The sequence below is a fragment of the Chlorocebus sabaeus genome, chromosome 25 (assembly GCF_047675955.1).
Source record: "Chlorocebus sabaeus isolate Y175 chromosome 25, mChlSab1.0.hap1, whole genome shotgun sequence".
NCBI lineage: Eukaryota > Metazoa > Chordata > Mammalia > Primates > Cercopithecidae > Chlorocebus > Chlorocebus sabaeus.
Window position 1 is genome coordinate 29498947 of NC_132928.1, and position 24294 is coordinate 29523240.

A 24294-nucleotide genomic window follows, 5' to 3' on the forward strand; every position below is an offset into this window, starting at 1 on the left:
TGGTGGGGGGAAGGGAGGTTGGAACGGATTTTTGATTAAATGTTATTATGCAGTAACAGTGAGTAATTTTTTTTTTTTTTTTTTTTGAGACAGAGTTTCACGCTGTCACCTAGGCTGGAGTGCAGTGTTGCTATCTCAGTTTACTGTAGCCTGGGCCACCTCAGCTCAAGCGATCATCCTGCCTCAGCCTTCCAAGTAACTAAGACCTCAGATGCATGTAACTACAGCTGGCTAATTTTTACATTTTTTGTAGAGACAGGGTCACTATGCTGAGACTCCTTGTCTTAGGCTCAAGTAATCCTCCTGATTTGACATCCCAAAGTGCTGGGATTACAGGTGTGAGCCACAGCACCTGGCTGATCATTTCATTTAAAATATATATTCTTGACTTGTAGACGATTTAAAAATAAGAATCATCAGACACTACAGAATATGACTGGCTCATAAGATTTGCTAGGCTACCTTCTCTGTTTGCCTTAACTATTCCTCAAACCAAAAGACTGAGAAAGCCCACGTCCACAGCAAATGCACAAAGGGGCTCTGCCATCCATTCATTTAACTAACATATACTGACAGCTTATTATGAACAGGAAAGTAGATGCCTGGGAAAAATTACCTAAAACCAACTGTGTACCAAACTACTACCTTGTACAATTTATATTAGTCAAACTACCTCACAAATGAAAAGTACTTAAGAATGTCACTTTATTTTTCAGGGAAAATTGGAAGTGAATAAAGATGACTTAAAAAAAACAAACTTTCCCTTAGCCTTCTAAATTTATGTTGAACTTCGAGCTCTGGAGAGCAAACTTTTCATAAAAATATCTCTAACATCCCATTTTAAAGCCAACTAGAGTTCATCTTAGAGATAACTATTCATGGATACATATGTAATATTGAGACATAATTAGAGATTATGTTTTCCAATGTTCCTCCTAATTAGTCACTTAAGAGTTCTAATCTTTTTACTTTGACATGCAGGGCAAGACTGGGTAAATAAAATTAAATAGGAAATGTAAGATAATTTAGTAGTTTTTAATGGGATTCCTTTTACAAATAGAAAAATTAAGTTTCTGCAGTATGAGGACCTCCAAAACCTTTATGACATACTTTATAATATTACCATAGGAAACCCCACATTTCCTAATTAGATAACAGTAAAACTTGTATCTATATGCAATACTATTGCTATTTTGAATCCGAATTATTTGGCCGAGTGTGGTGGCTCATGCCTATAATCCCAGCACTTTGGGAGGCTGAGGTGGGTGGATCATTTGAGGTTTGAGACTGACCTTACCAATATGGTGAAACCCCGTCTCTACTAAAAATACAAAAATTAGCCAAGCGTGGCAGCACGTGCCTATAATCCATGCTATTCGGGACACTGAGGCAGGAGAATTACTTAACTCGGGAGGCGGAGGTTGCAGTGAGCTGAGATTGTGCCATTGCACTCCAGCCTGGGTGATAAGAGCAAAACTCCGTCTCAAAAGAAAAAAAAAAAGAAGATGAATTGTTCACAAATTCTTCATCAGAACTGAAAGAGAACTTACAGCATTTTCCATTTAAAGTTGTTTGATATACATATTAGAAATTTCTTAGGGTAAGGAGAGTGAAATTGAACTAATGGAACTATGCCTGGTATCAGCCAGTCTAGGTGAGCTTAGGAGAAGGTGGAATGTTTAAGGCCGAATAACCAGAGTGTCTAATGAGGCTATAAATGTTGAGCTTAGCTCAGAGAAAAGTTACTTCTTTAGTTTCCAGGCATGACTTTCTTGATAGTCCCTGGGTCAATGAGAATTATTTTGAGAAAGAAAAACTCACTACAGATGTCTGGGGTTAATATTTATTTTCAGTCAATTTGGGTAGTATAGACTTAAATCCTATTTTATCAAATTTTAAAATATCATCATCTGTGTAGGTTTCTATCTTTATTTCCACCTCCTCCTAGACTAAATGATATTCTACACAAGAAATACCTTAGCAGAACTGTAAATCTGGAAGCAGATTTACCTGAAACTAATGAGCTTCAGCTTCAGCAGCCTTTACTTGCACAGAAAATTCCACGGCTTTTTGAGGGACTCAAGCAATGTGTATGCTCCAGGTCTAATGTTTTTGTAAAATTTGCAAAAGAAAGAGATTTTTGTGGTCTTTTTCACTGAGAGCTTCCTAAATTGTATAAAATTTAGGGCCCACAAAGCTGGGATTAATCTCTGCTGCAAGTGACCACTGACTTGGGCTAATAAGTAAACTGGCAAGAAACCCTTTCAACTTCAAAGATATCAGACCAAATATTATCAATTTTTTTTTTTTTCAAATGACTAGAAGTAAATTAAGTAAGGTTCGAAGTAGTGGGAAACTAAGTCCTGTTGGAATATTGGGAGACTGAAGAATTATAATAGATGAAACACTCATTGCTATTAGCAGGGTTATTGATTCTGATATGTATGACATATTTATGCTCATCTGTAATTTTGTAGATAAATCCCTGGATTTGTTTTCTAATCCAAACCCTGACACTGCTCTGCCCCAGGAGGAGAGAAGCCTTGGAAAGACTATAGCTTGGATTCTTGTGCTACTACAGAAAAGAAAGTTGAAAGAGTTCTTTAAAAAGCAACAAAGATCATTAAAGAATTGAAGATAAAGCTTACAAAAAATATTTAAAATAACTAACAACTTTACCCTCATAAAAAGGACAACAGAGGAAAACAAATTGGGTCTATGCCAAGGCACTGATGCAAACATCAGATGAAATTCATCTATAGGTTTCATACTGAAGGAGAAAAATACCTTTAAATGTAACATTTCACACTTTAAATACAAGAAATCCAGTTTCCTAAGCTCAGAGCCAGCCTCAGAATCAGGAACGTCAAGGGAGGAAGCACTAAATGTTCTCAGCCATTATTTCTCTGCATATGTAGCCAACTGAATTTGCACACTGGTGTCTGCATAGGCGCTTAGTCTTTTTTGTGTGGTTTTAAACATTTATTTTAGGTTCAGGGGTACATGTGAAGGTTTGTTACCTAGGTGAACTTGTGTCATGGGGGTCTGTTGTACAGATTATTTTATCACCCAGGTATTAAGTCCAGCACCCAGTAGTTATGTTTTCTGCTCTCTCCCTCCTCCCACCCTCCAGCCCCAAGGAGACTCCAGTGTCTGTTGTTCCCTTCTTTGTGTTCGTGAGTTCTCATCATTTAGCTCCCACTTTTGTTTTTTGAGACAGAGTTTTGTTCTTGTTGCCCAGGCTGGAGTGCAATGGCGCGATCTTGGCTCACTGCAACCTGCACCTCCCAGGTTCAAGCAATTCTCCTGCCTCAGCCTCCTAAGTAGCTGGGATTACAGGTACCTGCCACCACGCCGGGCTAATTTTGTATTTTTAGTAGAGATGGGGTTTCTCCATGTTGGTTAGGCTGGTCTCGAACTCCCGATCTCAGGTGATCCACCCGCCTCGGCCTCCCAAAGTGCTGGGATTACAGGTGTGAGCCAACGCGCCCAGCCAGCTCCCACTTATAAGTGATAATATGCAGTATTTGGTTTTCTGTTCCTGCATTCATTTGCTAAGGATAATGGCCTCCAGCCCCATCCATGTTCCTGCAAAAGACATTATCTCGCTCTTTTTTATGGCTACATAGATAGGTGATCAGTCTTAGACTTCTCTGTCTTAAATACTGAAATAAATTTAGATTCCCTAATGTCTAAAGTTTTTAGGTTTTCACATAGCTGCAATTCAGCAAGTCATCATATAAAGGGTTATGATGAAGCAAGGGGTAGCCACGTGTTCCATCTCTACTGACAGGGCCCACAGGGAATGACACGTGGTGCAGAAGGAAAGATTTAAGTTGTACATAAAAGAATGTCTTGACTACTGACGAACTTTAAAATAGATGGCAGGGGCCAGGTGTGGTGGCTCATGCCTATAATCCCGAGGCTGAGGCGGGCGGATCACTGGAGGTCAGAAGTTCGAGACCAGCCTGACCAACATGGTGAAACCCCATCTCTACTAAAAATACAAAAATTAGCTGGGCATGGTGGTGGGTGCCTGTAATCCCAGCTACTCGGGAGGCTGAGGCAGGAGGATCACTTGAGCCCGGGAGGCAGAGGTCGCAGTGAGCCAAGATCATGCCATTGTACTCCAGCCTAGGTGACAGAGTGAGATTCCCTCTCAAAAATAATAATAATAATAATAATAATAAATTAATTAATTAATTAAATAGATGGCAGGGAACGTGTAGAGGATCCCCACCCCTGAGAAATCTTTGGGAAGAGCTTGAATTTCTATCTCCATGGAGTGGTTTAGCTGTGCCTTCTTAAATAAAAATAAGAATTAGAATAAATGAATAGCTCCCAAAGGTGACGTCTGAGAACTGGCTCTGGCACCTGGATCTGTTTAGGGAAATTTTAGAACATGTGCATGATTTTCCCCTAGATTTTCCCCTAGATGGTGTGGTTCCCCCTCTCTACAATGGCTCCCAAAGGCTTAAGCCAAAAACCTGAGTCCACCTGCCTCATCTTCTCTCAAAGTCCTTTTGGCAAATTCTGTCAGCTTTACCTCAACATATATCCTGCGTCCATCAACTTCTCCCCCATCTCCATTCTCATGCCCTGATCTAAGCCACCATCTTTCCATCTCTCCCCTGGGGTTGACACATACTGGATATTTAACTAACATATGTTGAATTAATAAATATATGAATGGATGAACAATTCATTAGGTCTGGGGTGGAACTTGGGAATATGTAATTTTAAAAAGCTAGTGTGGAATCACTTTAGGCACACTGGGCTAGATTGTCCCCTCAATGTGTGCATGTACTGGAAGGATGATTTGGTGTCATTAAAATAATAACTATGAAATAATCTGCAATAAATCAGTTCTAGGTTAAAATGAAAAACTTGGCTGGGCATGTAATCCCAACACTTTGGGAGGCCGAAGCAGTGGATCACCTGAGGTCAGGAGTTCGAGATCAGCCTGGCTAACATGGTGAAATCCTGTCTCTACTAAAAATACAAAAGTTAACTGGGCGTGGTGGTGCACACCTATAGTCCCAGCTACTCAGGAAGCTGAGACCAGAGAATCGCTTGAACCCAGGCAGAGGTTGCAGTGAGCCAAGATTGCACCACTGTACTCCAGCCTGGGGGACAGAGTGAGAATCTGTCTCAAAAAAATAAATAAAAATTGAAATTAAAAAAGAAAAAGAAAACTTTCTGGTCAAAAATAATGAAGAAATCTGAAGGCTGGGCATGGTGGCTCATGCCTGTAACCCCAACACTTTGGGAGGCTGAGGCAGAAGAATTGCTTGAGCCTAGGAGTTTGAGACTAGCCTGGGCAACATAGCTAGGCCCCATATCTACAATAAATAAATACATAATTTTTAAAACATTACATTTGTTTAAATTAAATATGAAACAAGGACTAGGACCTCAAATACATACATGTCATCAATAACCAAAATTTACCTAGAGGATAAAGGTCTGTTGGAGACAGTGACAAAAATAACCAAGCACATAAAAGATACCAACTTCTTTAGTATGAGTTTAGATAGTAAATTAAAAACAAAACAATATCGAAATGCACTTTCAGCTAAATGCTGGCAATTAAGGGAAATCCTATACCAGGACCGAAATCATGACATTATGTGGCAAGCATATGTCCCTGGTACATTTTCAATCCTTCTGGCCCCCAGTGCTTAAGTTTTTCCAGTGGCTCCCCTTTGCCCTGAATAAAATCCGTATGAGAACCGTATATATAAATGATCTGCTCACCTGTCCAGCTTTACCTCCTGCCCCTTCCCTACCTTTAACCTTCTAGCCATAGGAATTACTTGAAGTTTCCAAGTGCAATGCCAATGCCTCTTTTTTTAACATGAGCTGTTCTCTCCTAGTGATGCTTTCCTGAACCCTCTCTTACTCCCACCTTGTTGTCTATAAGAATTAAGTTGTACTTTCCAGTTCAAACATAATCTTAAACATAGCTGGGGTTATTTGTGTCCTGTCATAACCAAGTATTTGCACAAGATTTCAGGGTCAGAGTTTGCCATTGTGTTTAGTGCTGCATCAATGTCAGGAGGGGTTCTACTTTAATTGAGAAAACTGCCATGGAGACTTGTAAAGTGAAGACAGCTTCCGTCAAGTTTTGTTTTTTTTGTTTTTTTTTTTTGAAATGGAGTCTCGCTCTGTCACCTAGGCTGGAGTGCAATGGGTGATCTTGGTTTACTGTAACCTCCACCTCCCAGGTTCAAGCAATTCTCCTGCCTCAGACTCCTGAGTAGCTGGGATTATAGGCATGAGCCACCACACCCAGCTACATCCTGTATTTTTAGTAGAGATGGGGTTTTGCCATGTTGGCCAGGCTGGTCTTGAACTCCTGACCTCAGGTGATCCTCCTGCCTCGGCCTCCCAAAGTGCTGGGATTACAGCACTTGATTCTGTTACATCTCCAGCAATTTAGCATAGGGACTGACACACAATACAAATTTGATAAATGTTTGATGAATGTGTGAGTGAATAAATGAATATGTGAATAAAATCTGACTCTGGCCTGACCCTAGGTCAGGACTACCCATTTATGGCTGGGGACACCTTTGAGAGTGTGATTCAACAATAAAGAAAAATACTACACCCCAGTAAAATGCAGGTGTAACGTGTTTTGATCCTTTCAAAAGCTAAAAATCTCAGTTGGACCCTTCCAAATATGACTGAAATGAAGTTATGTTTACTAGACTGTAACACTTCATTGATAAAAATCATGAAAGCAATTCTCAATGGTCAAATAAAACTCCTTCAATAACACTCATAAGCAGGAATACCAACAGATGAGTGCAATATAGTAATGCTTTTAGGCCAGGCACGGTGGCTCACGCCTGTAATTACAGCACTTTGGGAGTGGTGGGTGGATCACAAGGTCAGGAGTTCGAGACCAGCCTGACCAAATGGTGAAACCCCATCTCTACTAAAAATACAAAAATTAGGCTGGGCGTGATGGCTCACATCTGTAATCCCAGCACTTTGGGAGGCCGAGGCAGGCGGATCATGAGGTCAGGAGCTCGAGACCAGCCTGACCAACATGGTAAAACACTGTTTCCACTAAAAAAAACCAAAAATTAGCTGGGCATGGTGGCATGCGCCTGTAATCTCAGCTACTCAGGAGGCTGAGGCAGGAGAATTGCTTGAACACGGGAGGCAGGGGTTGCAGTGAGCCGAGATCGCGACACTGCACTCCAGCCTGGGTGACAGAACGAGACTCTATCTCAAAAAAAAAAAAAAAAACCAAAAGTGAACCAGGGCCATTGTTTACACTGCAGATATCTGATGTTACTTGAACTGAGTGTTAATAGCAATATTGCTGTTATTGCACTCAGGTGTCTTCCCCCAACCTTAATTTACGTGCCAAACAGATCCATAATTTTTTTCTCCAAAGCTGGAGCAAGAATCAATTAAAGTACATAATAATGTGTTAACTAGCTAATACAGCAGTTAACATTAAGGGGCATTTCAAGCCTCTGAGTTTTTAGCAGTAGAGCTTTTCTTTCATTTGCTCTGTAAGATCTATAATTGAAAGAATACCATGAGAGATGCCTTTCATCAGCTCTGCGAGTTACATTTCCTGCTTTGATAACTGTACAAGGAAAATCTAAGGCACTTCAAGCTCCCCAATTACGTTTGATTAGCTAGTCAAAATAATATAACAGCTTTTCATCACCCAAAGGAAAACTTTTGAAGAATTCTATTGCCAACACTTCTGCACAAACACTAATCTATATCATTATTTTATAAGGGGAAATGTAATATTTAGTAAGGTTTTTAAAAATTAGGCAACAAGTAAAGCCTCTTATTCATCACAACTTTAGATCAAAAAGGCACACAACTGTGATGATAAGATGTGTGGTAAAGAAGCATTTGTAGCAGTTTCAGAGTCCACAGGATACAGTGATCAAAATGAAACAACAGTCCTTAGAATGAGCCAACATTTCAGAGAATGTGTGTGAAAACAGGATATGCACTCCAAACACTGTGATACACACACAGACACAGACACATATACACACACACACACACACACACACACACAATCTGCCAGGGAGAATTATTTGGGACCCCGAACTTGTGCATGCAGGTAACTGTTTTCTAGCAAATGAATATGAGTGTGCCTATATGAAAATAAGGAACACTAAGAAGTCATTTAAAACATTATTCTGAGAATTTTCAGGTTATTGACAGTATCTACAGAATGTTGCTTAAAAGTAAAGCAAAGATGTCTACATATCGCCTTTACCATTGATAAATCTGTATCTGTCCTTTAAGTCTTGAGCACATTAATTCAACATGTATCCAGTGTCTACCATGGATCATTCCCATAAAAATATGTTTTTAATTTAAATGAAATAATTATCCTGCTCTCTCAAGTAAAACATGCTATAAACAGCATGTAGACAGTATGTGATAGTCAATTCATAAGAGGTGGTTCTGTTGTAGAATTTAATAACGAACACTACTAAACCACTGATGAAAGGCCAGTTACATCCGTGCTCCCAAAATGAAAGACAGAGACAAGGACCTTAAGATCTCAGGTTGCATTTCACCTTTGCGAGGCTCTTATTGCACAATAAATGATAGAATTTAGACTTATTGGCCAATTACTCCATCTATCATGTAAAGAAATGGTATTCTTAAAGAATTAGAAGCTGGATCAAGTTTGGTTGTAAAGTTAATCCCGGGTTGGGTGCGGTGGCTCACGCCGGTAATCCCAGCACTTTGGGAGGCGGAGGTGGGCGGATCACCTGAGGTAGGGAGTTTGAGACCAGCCTGACCAATATGGAGAAACCTTGTCTCTACTAAAAATACAAAATTAGCCAGGTGTAACGGCACATGCCTATAATCCCAGCTACTTTGGAGGTTGAAGCAGGAGAATCGCTTGAACCCAGGAGGCAGAGGTTGCAGTGAGCTGAGATCACACCATTACACTCCAGCGTGGGCAACAAGAGCAAAACCCTGTCTCCAAAAAAAAAAAAAAAGTTAATCCTGAATGTTGTGCACTCTGAGTGACATTGACATTTCCAAATATTCAAAATAATGTGGTTTTCTGTTAGTTGTCTGAGAGAAATGATAAGGCAGCATTTCAACAAGTCCTGGGTACTTCAGACTTATTATTTATTTATTTATTTATTTGAGACAGAGTTTCACTCTGTTGGCCAGGCTAGAGCACAGTGGCACAATCTTGGCTCACTGCAACCTCCGCCTCCTGGGTTCAAGCAATTCTCCTGCCTCAGCCTCCTGAGTAGCTGGGATTATGGTGCCCACCAACATGCCAGGCTAATTTTCATATTTTTTTTTTTAGTAGAGACGGGGTTTCACCATCTTGGCCAGGCTGGTCTCAAACTCCTGACCTCGTGATCTACCTGCCTTGGCCTCCCAAAGTGTTGGGATTACAGGCATGAGCCACTGCACCCGGCCCAGACTTAATTCTTCTTGTCAAAGCTTTTGGCTATTCCTTCCCAGGACATAATACTTGAAGAATTCATGGAATTGGTCCTGGTAGGTCAAGAACATAGCATGTGAAAATTATTTCCAAGGAGGAAGTTAAAGGTGAGGAAGACACTGGTGACCATCTGTGGGACTGTGTGGAGACATGGTTAAAAGACTGAAGTAGAACAGCCTTGTCATGGACAGAAACCCTTACACCTATTTAAAAAGCAGGGATTTTCAAGTTGCTTTTGCATTAACTTCATGGGATTTATGCATACTCACCTTGCTAAGCCTGCAGCCCCACTATTCTCTCCTGCCCATACCCATCCAAGCTGAGCAGCTACTCCCTCTGCACCCACCCCTTGGAAAATGCCACTGTGTGGAAGTCACCTGGCACAGTGGAAGGACAGACATAAATCCTATTATCATTAACTGCAGCCCATCTCTGGGGTCTATTTAACCATTTCTCTTGCCTGCTCCACCCATTCTCAGACTTGTAGGGAATGAGTTGCCTTCCTTGCTCAACCACATCTCACCTGAAGGGTAAATGCAGATACAGCTGAGGACAAAGTAATACCTAAGGGTGCTTCTTGAGGTATAAGAAGGAAAGGAAAAATAGTTAATTAAGAAAAGAAAAAAGCAAATTGGGACGGAAGAAAAGTGGACGAGGAGAGAAGAGAAGATAAAGAAAATGATGTACAAGGTTAGTGTCCCCCATGGAGCCAGCCAAGGTGCCCATGCCACTGGCTGCCTGATTTTAGCCTACTACATGGAGAGGACACAGGTGTACAGGGGAGTTAGGTTTTAAGTATCAGACATTCAAGAAATACCTAGCTGCTAGGTTAGGTGATGTGGTTTATGTCATTTTTGTTGTTCTTGGCTGTGGGTGGTTTTCTTGGGTTAGAGCTTAACGTCTTTAGCATGAAGAATAGTTTAAATGGCCAATTTCCATGGAGCCATTCTGCAAATAGATGTTGAACTCTCAAAGATTTGTACGATCTACTTCCCAAGGTACAGAAGAATAAATCAGAGCAAAATCATTCTTTATTTATCCTGGAAGATAAAAAAGATCTATTTTACCTTATAGGTTCAGAGGGGAAAGTCTTTCAAAAGTGTGTTGAGGGATGTCACATACGCGTCATGTTTTCTGCGTGTGGTTTTCTTTTTTTAACCCATTCTGTGACTTTGTATGACAGTGTGCTGAGAGGGAGCCGGGGGCTCAGGCTCAGTGGGCTCTACCTCCCCCACACTGAGGAAGTAACACTGGCAGCTTTTCCATAAGATCTCTGAGCAATCTGTGTGCCTGCTGGGGAAGCATAAGTACTGGAATAAGCAGGGACCCTAATTATTCTCAGCAAACAAGCATACGGCTACTTCTAGGTAGATAAGCTGACAAAATTGCTTCTACCGATTGTTCAGTAGGAACCAGTGCTGAGCACCGAGAGGTTGGAGGGGGTAAGGTAAGCCTACGCAAGTATTCACAAGCTGGGGAGGACCACACTGCTACTGCATACCTGACTGCCTCATTCTGTGCCCCTCCAATTACATATAGCCTGGTTTTGCAAAAGGAGGCTTAAGTTTCTGCAACCAACAGCAAGACCCTGTTCCTGTTCTGATGGGGACGTAATGAATTATTTTGTCTTCAGTTTCCCACGATGGTCTCCTTTTTTTTTTTTTTTAAGATAAAGTCTCACCCTGCCACCCAGGCTGGAGTGCAGTAGTGCGATATCGGCTCACTGCAACCTCTGCCTCCTGAGGTCAAGTGATTCACCTGCCTCAGCCTCCCAGGTAGCTGAGATTACAGGTAAGCGTCACCACACCTGGCTAATTTTCATATTTTTTGCAGAGAAGGGGTTTCACCATGTTGGCCAGGCTGGTCTCAAACTCCTGACCTCATGTGATCCTCCCACCTTAGCCTCCTAAAGTGCTGGGATCACAGGCATGAGCCACCGTGCCTGGTTGGGCCTACTCTAGTTAAAAAAAAAAAAAAAAAAAAAAACCCCGGCCCAGCGTGGTGGTTCATGCTTATAATCCCAGCACTTTGGGAGGCCGAGGCAGGTGGATCACCTGAGGTCAAGAGTTGAAGACCAGACTGGCCAACGTGGTGAAATCCCATCTCTACTAAAAATACAAAAATTAGACGGGCATGGTGGCGTGTGCCTGTAATCTCAGCAACTTGGGAGGTTGATGCAGGAGAATCGCTTGAACCTGGGAGGCAGAGGTTGCAGTGAGCCGAGATCGCGACACTGCACTCCTGCCTGGGCAACAGAGTGAAACTCTGTCTCAAAAACAAAAACAAAAACAAAACAAAAAACCAGCATAACAAATGTATGTATCTTTGGGTAAACTTATGAAAAACCACTCTCTTTAGTAAAAAACAATACAAGTCCTTTAAGACCTGTTGGAATATGATACAGAGGTGAGTATATTGAAAATGGTAATTATCAATTATAAAGTATTTTATATATCCTGCTCTTTCAGGTAAAACATCCTGTAAACAGGGCATTTAGACATGTGAGTCAATTCATAGGAGATGGTTCTGTTGTAGGCTTTAAAAAACAACACTACTGAACCATTGATGAAAGGCCAGTTACCTCCATGCTTCCAAAATGTAAGACAGAGACCAGGACCAAAAAAATGTATATGGCAGTTCTTTGTAAACAGTCAAGTACTTTACTGAAAGTACAATTTGGTTGAGCATGGTGGCTCACACCTGTAATCCCAGCACTTTGGGAAGCTGAGACGGGTGGATCATCTGAGGTCAGGAGTTTGAGACCAGCCTGGCCAACATAGTGAAACATCGTTTCTACTGATAATACAAAAATTAGCCGGGCACGGTGGCGCACACCTGTAATCCCAGCTACTTGGGAGGCTGAGGCAGAAGAATTGCTTGAATGCAGGAGAATTGCTTGAACCCAGGAGGCAGAGGTTGCAGTGAGCCAAGATCACACCATTGCACTCCAGCCCAGGTGACAAGAGTGAAACTCCGTCTCAAAAAAAAAAAAAAAGAAAGAAAGTACAATTACGGCCAGGTGCAGTGGCTCATGCCTGAAATCCCAGCACTTTGGGAGGCCGATGCAGGCAGATCACCCTGAGGTCAGGAGTTTGAGACCAGCCTGGCCAACATGGCGAAACCCCATCTCTACTAAAAATACAAAAATTAGATGGGCGTGGTGATGCCTGCCTGTAATCCCAGCTACTCAGGAGGCTGAGGCAGGCGAATCACTTGAACGCGGGAGGCAGAGGTTGCTGTGAGCCAAGACCGTGCCATTGCACTCCAGCCTGGGCGACAGAGTGAGACTCTGTCTAAAAAAAAAAAAAAAAATTGATTTAACAAACTTTTACTAATAAATTAACTTGACATTGCTATGGGTCATTATGACTGATGGATGTATCCTCTACAGAGAATGTTATATGAGAGCGATGGTCTTTTACACCCACTCTGACCAAATGACTATACACTGTGCTCACATCATAGGACTGTCCTAAAGATCAAACTAGAAAATGGCCTGAAAGCATCTAGCACTAGAGCAGGTGCTTAGTGGATGCCCAAGAAAAGTTACTTCTCTTCTCCTTTACCATATGACCTCGAGCAGAGCAAGGAAAACGTTCATGTCTGTACCATTTTCCAACAGGCCTTAAAGGACTTATATTACTGAAGAGAATGGTTTTTCATAAATTGACCCAAAGATATGTAAATTCATTATGTTTTCTTTTGTGTAATTAGAGAAGGTCATCATAGGAAACTGAATACAAAATAATTCAGTACATCCTTATCAGAATAGGAATAAGGGCTTGCTCTTGGCTGTCGAGGCTTAAGTCTCAGTTTGCAAAACCAGGCTATATCGAACTGGAGGGGCACAGAATGAGGCAGTCAGGTGTGCAGTAGCAGTGTGGTCCTACTCTCACTGTTCAGATTCAGACACCTGACGATGGTCAAGCTAGTTAAACATGGATTTCTTGGGTGTGCCTTGCTATTCTCATGCTCTCCCCATGGTTCCAGTAGATAACATACAGGTTAATACGAACAGGAAGCTCATAAGGCATGTGAACAAACAGACCCAGTGTGAAGTTACGATCATCACTACTCTCTTACCAAATATCCCAGTGCCCCATGGAGGATATGTTTCCATGGAAACTATTAGTGCTCAACTATGCTGAAACCAAGCTTCAGGGAGCTTAAACTGAGTCTACAGTTTGTAAATGTATACTCAACAAATAAAGCAAATTTACTTATTTTTAAAAGTATCAAAAACAACTCTAAGGACAAAAACAGATCAGGATTGGCAGGGACTGGGATGGGGAGAGGAGCTTATTACAAAGCGACACAGGGTAATTTTAAAGTGTGAAAGAGTTGTTCTATTATTTGTACATTAAAACCAGTAAATTTTAGGGAAAGTAAATTTTATCTTTGTAGAAGTAACTAGTGTATGGGAGTTTTGAGGTGACTGGTGTACTTTCAAGATATCCCGGTAAAGAACAATACACATCTCCATAGTAAATGGACATGTTCCACTGCCCCACGACAGGCATTGACTGAGAAGAGCTGATTCTTTCAGTGAACTGTGAGCAAGAAGAAAGCTCAGAAGAAAGCAAGAAGAAAGATAACGGCTTTCTGAGTCTACAACAGACACACGCAATATACATACATAAGCAAGAAAGGCTGAAATAACATAAATTCTCATCCAACACTGTCAGCCACACCAAAGCCTTCTGTTTCAGGTCTGCTTGGAAAAAGATATAAAAGTAGATGCCTAACACCTTAAGAAACCTTAGAGACCATGTATCAAACCTGCTGATTCCAACATTCTCTCCAAATTCACAAAGACAGAACACTTTTTTTTTTTGAAACGGAGTCTTGCTCTGTCGCCCACGCTGGAGTGCAGTGACCCGATCTCGGCTCACTGCAAGCTCCGCCTCCCAGGTTCTCACGCCATTCTCCTGCCTCAGCCTCCTGAGTAGCTGGGACTACAGGCGCCCGCCACCACGCCCGGCTAATTTTTTGTATTTTTAGCAGAGATGGGGTTTCACCGTGTTAGCCAGAATGATCTTGATCTCCTGACCTTGTGATCCACCCACTCGGCCTCCCAAAGTGCTAGGATTACAGGCGTGAGCCACCGCGCCCGGCCAACACTTTGATATCTACTTTCAGCGGAAGAAACACCAGTTTTATCATTTCCTTGTAAACCTATGCAGGTTCAATTTATTTCATTCTGGTAACTTTGTGATGAGTATGAGAACTGGCAATAGCTGGCTTAATGTGCCTTGAGATCAAATTTTGATTGGAAAATGTTCATTGAAAAATTTAACTGGAAAACAAACTTTAATGTTTATTTTCTTTGTGTCATCCTTGTGCTTCCCAGATTAGCTACTTTGCATCCAGAGAAGTGAAAACAAAGATAAGCAAAGTGGCTATCACTCTGTGACATCACAGTCAATGAGGAGTGCTGGTGTTGGACCCATGATTCCCGACCACAACTCTCAGAAGGCAAAGGAGAGTCACATGGCAAGTAAATGTGGTAGACACCAAGCAGGATCCTCTCTCTCAGTTTCTCTTTCTCTCCCATAGAAAAGTAGGGCTGGCCGGGCACAATGGTTCATGCCTGTAAACTTTGGGATGCCGAGGCGGGTGGATCACCTGAGGTCAGGAGTTTGAGACCAGCCTGACCAACATGGAGAAACCCCATCTCTCCTAAAAAATACAAAAATAAGCCAGGCATGGTGGTGGGTGCTATAATCTCAGCTACTCCGGAGGCTGAGGCAGGAGAATCACTTGAACCTGGGAGGCAGAGGTTGCAGTGAGCTGAGATCGCACCATTGCACTCTAGCCTGGGCAGCAAGAGCAAAACTCCATCTCAAAAAAAAAAAAGTAGGGCTGCCAAGTACAGTGGGTTATGCCTGTAATTCCAGCGCTTTGGGAGTCTGACGTGAGAGTATCACCTGAACCCAGGAGTTCCAGACCAGTCTGGGCAACATCACAAGACCCCATCTCTACAAAAAATAAAAAATTAGCCAGCATGGTTGCACGTACCTGTGGTCCCAGCTATTTGGGAAGCTAAAGTGGGAAGATGGCTTGAGACCACAACGTCAAGGCTGCAGTGAGCTATGATCATGCCACTGCACTCCAGCCTGGGCAAAAGAGAGACATTCTGTCTTAAAAAAAAAAAAAAAAAAAGAAGTAGTAGGGCTAAGTAAATTTACAAAAGAATATAGCTTAAAATTGGGGCAGAGTCAATAAAGTCTAAGATTACAGGCCTGTATTGGGAAAGGTAACTGTGATTTAGGAAAAAGGATCTAGAAGGTTAAAAATAAATAAATAATGCTGCTCAAATAGCTTCTATAATGGGCTAGGGAAAAAAGGAGGTTTGCTCCTCCCTTGTGCCTTCGCTTTAGATAAAGCTACACTTAAAAACTGACTTCAGCATGGCTGCTAAATTCCTTTGGCACAAACTCCCTGAGTCTCTGAGACCTATTTTCCACAGAAACGCTAGTTGGGAGTTTCAGTCAGGATTAATTTAGATTTTTTTAAATACGTACATGTATCAGAATCATTCATCGAGGGGAAGTTCTGATATATCCATTCCCAGAATTCTCTTAAGACATCTGGTCTCATTAGAAGATCAAATAGATCCTCCAGATTCATTAGCTGTTTAACAAAGTGGGAATTATTTTCTCACTGCTCTTGTGTTTGTGAGATATTCAAGACACAGGTGGAAAAAAATAACTGAAAAAAAAGTCAATCTTCTTGACTCACAAGGACAGCTCTTTCAGCAGAATACAAAAGTCTGGAACTAGCTCTTAATTTCTAAAAACACAAGGAAACAGCCAAGAGGTCACTTAACAGATTTGGTTTAAAGATCAGAAAATTTTATAATTAGTGGTTCACCTATCACCCGGTTACAATCCTGTGTTCTCTTTCTTTATGGACAGTTTCATGAATGCGTGTGTCATCTTTGTGCAGGGGTTCGTGCTAATCTCTGTATCTTACCAATTTTATTGTATGTGCCACCAAAGTGAGCACCGTGCATTCTCCTTCTGCTGTCTCAACAAGCATACATAACAAGAAACCCATACTGAACATGCCCAGCCTCTGGTAGAGCACAGGATATAATCGTGTTTGGCTGCTTTAACTGCAGAGCACAGCCCATATGCTGTCACTGAACCAGATTCTCCAGGAGAGTAAACTATCCACAGAGGGTAAGACACTAGAGAATGCTTCAGAAACTCTTTCAAGGCCCAGAAGTGCTGAATCCACTGTACTGAATGATACCCCAGGGGCCTGAAAGAATGATCGTAGCTTTTTTAAGTGTCTCATTCACTCCCAGGGGGTCATCTGGACTCAGGGAAAATCTGTCTCACTGATTATTAGTGATTTGGTAATTGGATGGTAGCGATGGACTTCTGATAACCTCGAGATTTGCTTTAGCTTCACTGGCAAAGGACTGTTTTTTTTTTTGGAGTCAAAGGTTACACTGTCTATTTGTGTGTGTGTGTGTGTGTGTGTGTGCGCGCGCGCGCACATGGCGGGATGAGGGAATGCACACAAGAGGACTGCTTCTTTGAACCTGAATCTACCAGTCCCAGTTCTGCCATTCAGTAGCTGTATAATCCTAGGCAGATTACATTCCTTTCTGCCTCAGTTTCTTCATATGTAAAAAGAGGTGGGGTCAAATGATCTCAAACATCTCTTCTAGTTCTGAAAAACCTTGTGATTTCTAGGCAATAAGTATCTTTTGATGCACATCTGCTGTTGCAAAAGCTACAAGTTTCAGAGTATTAATTTCATCTTTCTCAAGCCATTACTTTGGATGAAGACCAGAATTGTCCTTTATAAGTGTGTTAAAAAAACAGAGCAGCTCACTTACATGTGTCCTCTACCCTTTTCCCTTTCATCTTCCAGCTCTGAAATTCCATGGTTTCTATGAGAGTTGGGGAGTTGTAATTTCCTCTTTTTCATTTCAATATTTTGAATGAAAACCAGAATATCTTTTTTTACACCTTGTAGATGTATAGAAAAACAAAACGACCCACCAAATTTCCTGGCCCTACTGTTCCCTTAACTAGCAAACAAATGAAATCGGTATTCTCTTTTTTTCCTACATGGTAGAGAGTGTAATTTGTCCTGAGTGAGCAAGAGGTCATTTCAAAATTGCCTAATTAGGAGCAAATATGTGACTTTTCATCTTTGGGTTTTAGAGGTATAAAAAAACTATCCAATAAGTACATCACTTGATAGGTAATTTGCTGTGAAGTTACCAAGAAAAGGACAGATATTTGATGAATAAGACAGGCACAATGGCTCCTGTCTGTAATCCCAGCACTTTGGGAGGCCAAGGCAGGAGGATTGCTTGAACCCAGGAGTTTGAGACTAGCCTGGGCAACATAGTGAGACTCCTTTCTCTACAAAAATAATTAAAATCAAATTGAATAAAAAAGAGCATTTATCTTCCTAAATGGTATTTTTAAATTACAACCTTTACAGAAAGATAGGGTGGGGACTCAGACTGTGGGTTTCAAGGATGTCTCATAGGCCATGCCAGGAGGAAGAGACCTTTTTTTCAGAGTTATTATCCTTAGTCGTAGCAGGTAGGCAATGCCAATGGATGGCCGATAAAACCTCCTCTAGAGCAGCAAGGTTTCCTGCAGGTCATGCCTCATTAATGGGCCATGAAACCAATTTAGTGAGTTGTGACCAGAATTTTGTAAAAAACAAAAAATAAATTAGACTAAAGTAGAATAGATAGAAAATATCTGAGTGCATCACTTGTAGGTTATGTACTATCTGGTGAAACTTTGGTTTAGTTGTGTGTGTCTGTGTGTTTGTGCATCTCTGTGTGTGTGCGCCTGTGTGATATGTTTGGTACGCTATGTCCCACCCACTGTAAAATACATTTCCTACTGCGGGTCACGGTTAAAAAATTTGAAAGCCACAGCCCTAGAGATGTCTCGCTGGTTTCAAATGAGTTGGTTTGCTTTCTGACAAAGTAAATTTATAAATGAAAAGAAAAGGAATTCTTCCAAATGTCAGTAGTCACCTCCCAACTTTCTACTGAAACTATCCTTAAGTGTTTCTGAATTCTACTTTTTGCTCACTGAAAAATACTTAAATCACTCCTGCTTAATGTAAGCCGAAGGCAAACTGTGAAGTGGGTCAAAATTATCTTTCTCTTCTGAGAACATCTCCCACCCCTTGTAGATGACCCTCATGTTTGTACTTTTTTCCTTTTTCCTTTTTCATAATTTATGAAAGACTGATAAATGCATTAAGCAACACCATAATTGATTGAAAATGCTTTTATATGCCCCATTCTCAAAGATATTTATATTTTAGCCAAATATTTAACCTCGTGCTATATAAAAAAGCTCACTGTAAAATTTATCTGCAGAGGAGGGAAGAGAGAGGAATAGTGGAAAAAGCAAATTTTCCCAGCCCTCTTAATGCCTTACCTGCCGATAGCTATATTTACTTCATAATGTTTTCTTTTTACATGAAAGTAATATGCATTATTTCTTTCCTTGTTGATTTGTAAAATATATTTTTTTCTCTGCAGCTGTCTTTATTTTTTAAAATAATTATTTATGAAACTGTCTTATTATAAAATCTGAGAGGAAACATGTTGTTTTATTCAACGTTGTATTTACCTTATACCCAACTTACCACTTGGCCAATTTTAGGTCCTTAATTAGTACTGATTAAAAACAATTATAATACAATCATACTACTCTATAAAACATGTAATAGTTTTTGCCAATGTTAAACTAAGAGACTACAATTGCATGTTTTTGATCCTGAATATAAAAATTATGTAGATTCTGCACATTTTTCATAAAACAGCAATGATAATATCAATTTAAAACAACACCACTTATTGAGTATGTAGTATAAGCCATACTCCCATACTGGGTACTTAATCTACATATTCTCATTTTCCTTTGAAAACCTCCTCAATATAAGCACTGTTACATCTATGCTCCCAATACTCCTCCACAAACACCACATATGCAAGTTACACATGAGAAAAACCAAGGCTCAGAGAGTCTAACAACCTGCCTATGAAGACATCATTATTAAGGGGTTAAAATAGAGTTCAGATCAAGTTCATTTGATTGTGAAAAGTCTGTGTTTTCCTCATTTTTACATTACCTAACCTTTCAATGGTATCTAAAATTATCATTTAAATTTTCATTTTCAAATACTTTACCTGTTCTATGAAGGACACAGTTTTGAATGTAAGAATATCAGGAAAGTGTTGGCGTGGTTTGTTTTTTCGTGAAAAATGTTCTGATTATCATAAAGTGGTTACAGACACTAACACATACTCGGAAAATATCTGGCCTAATTGTGCTAACACAGTGCGTTCTGCTTGCCCTTTGCAGCCTGAGGTATCCTTCAGCCATTATAAGTGTAGCAATAAAGGACATGGGAATAAAGAGCTGGATGTGTCCACAGTCTTAACAGCGTGCTGATGGAATTTTATCAACTTATTTAGGTCTGTTCAGGTAACTTTTTTGCTTCCATGTACAAAGAACAGTGCTTAATGTAGACTGCTATGAAAGCATTATTTTCCATTTTTCATGGCTTCCACATTCCCCAGACCATCTACTTACACAGACGATATTTAACAGTAACTCTTAAAATTAAAAGTCGGGTTTGCATTTTCCTTCTCTCAGAAATTTTACAATCAATCTCCTGTCCTAGGTAATCACAAGCTACAGATATTTAGCAGCCACATCTCTCCCTGTGACAGCAAAAAGAAGAAATTGATTTTGTGACAAAATATACTTGGAAATCAAATCCAAGACTCACTTTTAAAATAGGAATGAAACCACTGACTACCAAATGTGTTTTGGTAGCCACTCTTAGATTCCAAACTTCTAAATAACTTTCCCACATTAATTCAGACTTAAGTTTCAGGAAATAAAATAATTATGAATTTAAACATAGATCCCTATACAAACAAGTACTATGTTTACGATGTACCAGTCCACTAAAATCAACAAGACATAGATTATGAGAACTACAACCCAAGCCAAGTAAACTAGCACTCACCATTTGCCCATTCCCCATCCAATGACAGTAAACATCCTATTGGAATCTGCTCCGAAAACAAAGGCTTTACCAACCTAATGTCAAGGTAAACAGTAGTAAATACCTACTTGATACTACTAACCAGTGGTATCATTTTCATTCCTTAGAGTCTAAACGCTACTAAATGTTGGCATTTTTTCCTTTGAAAGAAACCTTCAAGATGACACCATTATAACATAGCTCTTTACTTGGTAATTTTCAAGAAAAATCATTTACTAGGTGCTATTTCACATTGACTTGAAATGTTTTAAGCCACAAACCATCTGAATTAAAAGGAATACAGATATTCTACTATTTAGGAAAAAAAGCCCGAGTTTCCTGTACTTTATGTTAAATGCCATCCCCCTAAATTAAGAGCTACACAGAATCAAAGCCCCATAAAGTTAAGCTGCTATAGTCCTGAAGTCAAGGTAATAAAATTACATCTACTCTGTAAATCATACAAAGTAGAAAATTAAGGAAAATGTATTTTCAGCACCAAGAATGTATTAATTAGGAACATAGTTAGGTCTCTCTTAAAAGGGGTACTGTACGTTGTAATAGCTGGTGGCATACCTTAAGTTCTCTGAAGAAGATACTACTCCTGGCCCACTCGACAATGGAGAAGAGAGTTTGATCTGCCATTTTGCACATAAGCCCAAAGGTGCTCAGCTTTTCGTGCTTGCTTCGGTTAGCCTGCTCTTGCTGCAAATAAGCCATGATTTTAGCCTGGACTTGAGGCTCATCTGGCTCACACTTCAAAAGTTCCAGTATCAGATGTGGAATGCTTGCTGGAGAGCTGGTCTGGTAACTATCCATATACGAATAGCCCATTATGGACTCGGGTGAGCTGGTATAGGGGTCTGGGTACTCAGACTTGATGGCCCGGCTAGGAAAGTGGCCATATGTTTGGTAACCTTGCAGGCTGCCGTGAGGGGGCATTGTCATGCTAATGGGGGATGTTACAAAGGGACTTCTGTCGTAGTCTGTAGGCGGCAAGGCAGCATGGTTCAGAGGTAGGCCTTTGGAGGCAGAATGGATGTTTTGAATTGCAGAGGAAATGGTCAGGTCAGAGGGCATAGCTTGGATCACCTGAGACATGGCTTCCAGCTTAAGTCCATTGGCTCGGATGAGGGCTTTCTTCTGTTGCTTCAGGGCCCTGTCTCTCTTGTACATTGGCCCAAACTTATTCCTTCCTCCACGCATTCGGTCGGCCCTTACAGCTGTTGGGGGTGGGGTAGGGGGAAGGAAGGAAAGGTATAAATAAGGTGCAAATTATTAGCATTCTTCAGATATTTAGAAATGTAAATCGACAAGAAGTGGTATGTGTGTGGTTGTTTTCGTTACAATAGCCCACAAAGATTTCCCAAAAAACCATGTCCTCTTTATTTATGAATTCCTTCCTCCAAGTGTGTGTTGTCATCAAAAAAATATTTTGGCTACATAGGGACATATTAACCCTTTTGTGGACTGAGGAGAGTTCATAATTTTTGTTAGACATAGAAATATTTCACATAGGCCTGGTGCAGTGGCTTACACCTGTAATCCCTGCACCTTGGGAGGCCAAGACGGGTGGATCACCTGAGGTCAGGAGTTCAAGACCAGCCTGACCAACATGATGAAACCCAGTCTCTACTAAAAATGCAAAATATTAGCCAGGTGTGGTGGTGGGTGCCTGTAATCCCAGCTATTCAGGAGGCTGAGACACAAGAATCGCTTGAACCCAGGAGGTGGAGGTTGCAGTGAGCCAAGATCACACCAATGCACTCCAGCCTGGGCAATAAGAGCGAAATTCCTGTCTCAAAAAAAAAAAAGAAAAAGAAAATAAATATTTCACATTGCTAAGAAAGAGTATCAGTTGTTCTACTAAGAGTATATGCTTTTATTATACCAGTTCCTTATGGAAACCCAAACTGCTTTGGGGTTTTCTTTTGCGGGGGTGTGGAATTGAGTTACCCATTTTTTGATTAAATTGTGAATACTTTTCCACAAGATACCTTCCTCCCTGAAAGCCATTTTGGCTACCTTGTTGCAATTACAAAACGGTTGGGGACATGTTCTTCTTGGAAAATCATTTTCACCTGGACTTGATGAGCCCACATCAGATGACGACCAGTTATTGCTTTTAATTTAAGTAGAATTGGACATAATTAAAACAAACTCATTTCAGAAGCTGTCAAGACAGTCTTTGGCCACAGTGGTGTGTGGAGTCTGCGGCCATGACTAATAAGTTAGTTAGCAGTTCCCTCTAAGTCCATAGTGGCCAATGGCAATTAGACAGAAACTAGAGACCTTTGATAGCTTGTGACATATTGAACTTGCTGGAGGTTAAGTTTTTCAGCTTTTTATCTTAGGATTAGTATCACATTAAAAATTTATTGTGAATTCTAGGTATACAGAATATTGCACAAGATTATAAAGAGTTTTTCATCTGGATGATAATTTATTGAATATTCAGTTGTTTCATATCACTCCTAAGGAAGCATGAGCATGTACCACAGGTGATTTACAATTATGAAAGCTTAATTTAAAAAAAAAGAAAGTTAGTTTAATTATTTAAGGTAAAGAAATGCAGCCTTATTATTTTTGTTGAAAAGGAATTAAATGACATGCAAAATCACAACATTTACTTATCTTCTGAGTCTCTTACTGTAGTAAGCATCTACCACAATATTTTGCTATTTGGGAAATAATAGTGATTGATAATAAGAAAATTAATAAGCATCAATTATTTCCTTTCATGGTCTCTTAAAAATGATACTGACATTAACAGTCCTCATAATAACCAAAGTGGCTACCTCTATTCGGAAGAAGTGTGTTAGCTATTCAGCAGATTTATACGATTTTTTTTTTTTTTTTAGTATTTCTATCAAGTATGAGTTCCATACAACAGAAAAGTTCCAAATAAAAATAGCCTGTGCCTCATTGATCAAATAAAATGCACTCTTGTATCTAGCACCATCAGTGATATGTATCCCTTGTTATTGCTTTATCTGCAGTATATTTAATCCATGAAAAGCCAGTAGGTCAGAGGCTAGAAAGCAGCAACACACCATAGTAGTACATGAACTACAAATTACTTACAGCAGTCACATATTAACTTTACTGGCTGCCAATCTGTACATTGTAGTATAGGGTCTGCCCTTTCAACAAAGTTCAAGTGTGGTTTTTGAGGAGCCACTTTCTTGTTCTTGTTAAATCTTCACTAATGATTTAATAGTTCATTATTTTTCATGTTTCCTGATTCTCAATTTTTTATTTTGCAGCCTCAGTCATTATCTTTTAAAAAAAATGCATTTCTACACCACCAAAAATATCCTACATGAGAAACTCCTTTTCACCATTAAAGGCTTTAACTGTTGCTTAAGAATCATGAAATTAGTAGTTAACACCTATGACAAGCACACCTATTTTAAAAAGGATTGAAATCAAACTTTTCCTAGGGTATCTTGATTTAAAAACTTAAAGGATATTTTACTTTTAATAGTTTTACAAATTATTCTTGTTTTCAGTTGGATTGTTTTAGTCTTATTTTCATAACCTGATCTTTTTTCCTTTTTTGTGTCAAATGAATCTGCTCCCCAAACTAAAAAAAAGGGGGGTGGGGGGAAAGACAACTAATATTTTAAATTTTCTTCCTAGTAGATGTCACCATGATTAAATGAGACTCAGACTATTCTGCAGACGAAACAGAGAAAGATCTTACAGTATTGTCAGTAGTGTTAAAATCCTGGGAAAATAATGTTACCATGCTGTAAGTATAATGTTGT

The 24294-nt window shown here is 40.1% G+C and overlaps 1 protein-coding gene and 1 non-coding gene across 2 annotated transcripts in view; both read right to left on the minus strand.

Moving 5' to 3' along the window:
• Positions 1–24294, minus strand: part of NR5A2 (nuclear receptor subfamily 5 group A member 2) — a 155354-nt gene that overhangs the window by 113269 nt on the left and 17791 nt on the right. Inside the window, exon 5 of the mRNA XM_073011650.1 lies at positions 21101–21747. Within this exon, the coding sequence (XP_072867751.1) occupies positions 21101–21747 (647 nt within the window). The remainder of the gene's footprint in view (positions 1–21100; positions 21748–24294) is intronic.
• On the minus strand, positions 16373–16477 carry LOC119619828 (U6 spliceosomal RNA). Its single transcript, XR_005236278.1, has one exon. It is a non-coding gene; the product is annotated as a U6 spliceosomal RNA (small nuclear RNA).